This window comes from Buceros rhinoceros, unplaced genomic scaffold (assembly GCF_000710305.1).
Source record: "Buceros rhinoceros silvestris isolate BGI_N320 unplaced genomic scaffold, ASM71030v1 scaffold38734, whole genome shotgun sequence".
Classification (NCBI taxonomy): domain Eukaryota; kingdom Metazoa; phylum Chordata; class Aves; order Bucerotiformes; family Bucerotidae; genus Buceros; species Buceros rhinoceros.
In genome coordinates, this window is record NW_010407188.1 from 1361 (window position 1) to 1606 (window position 246).

Below are 246 nucleotides of genomic sequence, written 5' to 3' on the forward strand. Positions count from 1 at the left end.
TGGCACCGGCACAGGCTCTTGGGGGGCAGCGGGCCCGGGGCAAGGGCAGGATTGTCTCTGGCAGGTGGCCGGCAGCCCTGTCACAAGAGGACACAGGGCTTCTTGGGCTTGGCTGGTACAGGGTTGAGCACTGCCCTCACCGCCTCGGTGAAGACATCTTTGATGCCCTCCTGGTTGAGCGCTGAGCACTCCAGGTACTTGACGGCGCGAATCTGCTTGGAGAGGCTGATGCCCTGCTGGGTGGGG

General features: G+C 64.6%; 1 protein-coding gene across 1 annotated transcript in view; it reads right to left on the minus strand.

Moving 5' to 3' along the window:
• Positions 1-80: 80 nt before the first annotated feature.
• The window catches only part of LOC104491910 (rho-related GTP-binding protein RhoG-like), a 721-nt gene continuing 555 nt past the window's right edge, over positions 81-246 (minus strand). Inside the window, exon 2 of the mRNA XM_010134394.1 lies at positions 81-236. Coding sequence (XP_010132696.1) covers positions 81-236 — 156 coding nt within the window. The remainder of the gene's footprint in view (positions 237-246) is intronic.